At 49.8% G+C, this 1,007-nt stretch overlaps 1 protein-coding gene across 1 annotated transcript in view; it reads left to right on the top strand.

Annotated features, from left to right (window-relative positions):
- Positions 1-456, top strand: part of LOC102040350 (protocadherin alpha-3-like) — a gene marked incomplete at its 3' end in the record, with an annotated part of 7,212 nt that extends 6,756 nt beyond the window's left edge. The window contains 2 exon segments of the mRNA XM_031065503.1: positions 148-202; positions 411-456. Of these exon segments, the coding sequence (XP_030921363.1) occupies positions 148-202; positions 411-456 (101 nt within the window).
- Between the last annotated feature and the right edge of the window lie 551 nt (positions 457-1,007).

The following is a 1,007-nucleotide window of genomic DNA, read 5'->3' as shown; positions in this document are numbered from 1 at the left end:
AGCGAAGTGGGCAGCTGGTCCTACTCGCAGCGCCACAGCCGGAGCCTGTGCGTGGCCGACGGCGCTGCCAAGAGCGACCTCATGGTTTTCAGCCCCAACTTCCCTCCGCCGCCGCCCGGCCCCGCGCCCAAGGACACGCAGCCGGAGCCCTCCGCTCTCCTCGACACGGTCAGTGGCAATTCCTTGCTCTCGTCTCTCACCCGTATCCAACCCTTCTGTACCTCCAGGTGTGCAGGCTCTGCGGGAGTCCAGGCTCCTTGCCCACGGGCCGGGAGCGATGAGTACTTGACTCGTGCTTAAGGGTATCAATGTCACGTTTGCCTCTGCCCTTAGGGGGAATTTAGAATTATTGCCGCACCCCAGAGCCGTTATGGTCCGCAGCTGTAATTTGGTCCTCTGTTCTGTCCTAGAATGAAATCGCTGCTGCTTTTGATGAGAGGTGCCCCAAGGCGTCAGGTTTGGAAACAGTCTTGCCTGGTTGTCTTTAGCATTTCCATCCGAGCTTGCTGAAGGATCAAAAAATATATAGGTTGAGATATTTGCAGTCCCCGGGTGCCATTTGTTACCTTATTTCCTTGGGTATCTGCTGACCATGCTGGTATTATTCTGGTTTCTTATGGAAAACTGTTATCCTCCTCTAATTCTGCTCACGAGATCGTGTGATGCAACGTGACAATTGTATTTTCTTAGGCAGAAGTTCTCCATTTTCCTTCTACCACCAGGCTCATTAAGAAAGTAGGGAAGATGTGATTAACATTTCCACATTTCCATGATTTTTTTCCATGTATTACGTTGCTATCATTAATAGTACAAAGTGTAGGGCCAAAGGAGTATGGCCCAAGGAAAGTGTAACAAGGAAGAAAGTTATTTTCTTTTCCTGCTGCACCTGCTCCCTAGGTTATGGATTTGTGATCCTGGCCTGAGATACAGCATGGAATACACTGGCCTGTTTAGATGTTGTTTCAAAATTTGCATCAACGGTGACATCATTTCAGAATCCCTGGAAA

Source organism: Geospiza fortis, unplaced genomic scaffold (assembly GCF_000277835.1).
Source record: "Geospiza fortis unplaced genomic scaffold, GeoFor_1.0 scaffold916, whole genome shotgun sequence".
Taxonomy (NCBI): Eukaryota; Metazoa; Chordata; class Aves; order Passeriformes; family Thraupidae; genus Geospiza; species Geospiza fortis.
The sequence above is the reverse complement of the archived record's forward strand: the minus strand, read 5'-3'. Positions and strand labels throughout refer to the sequence as shown.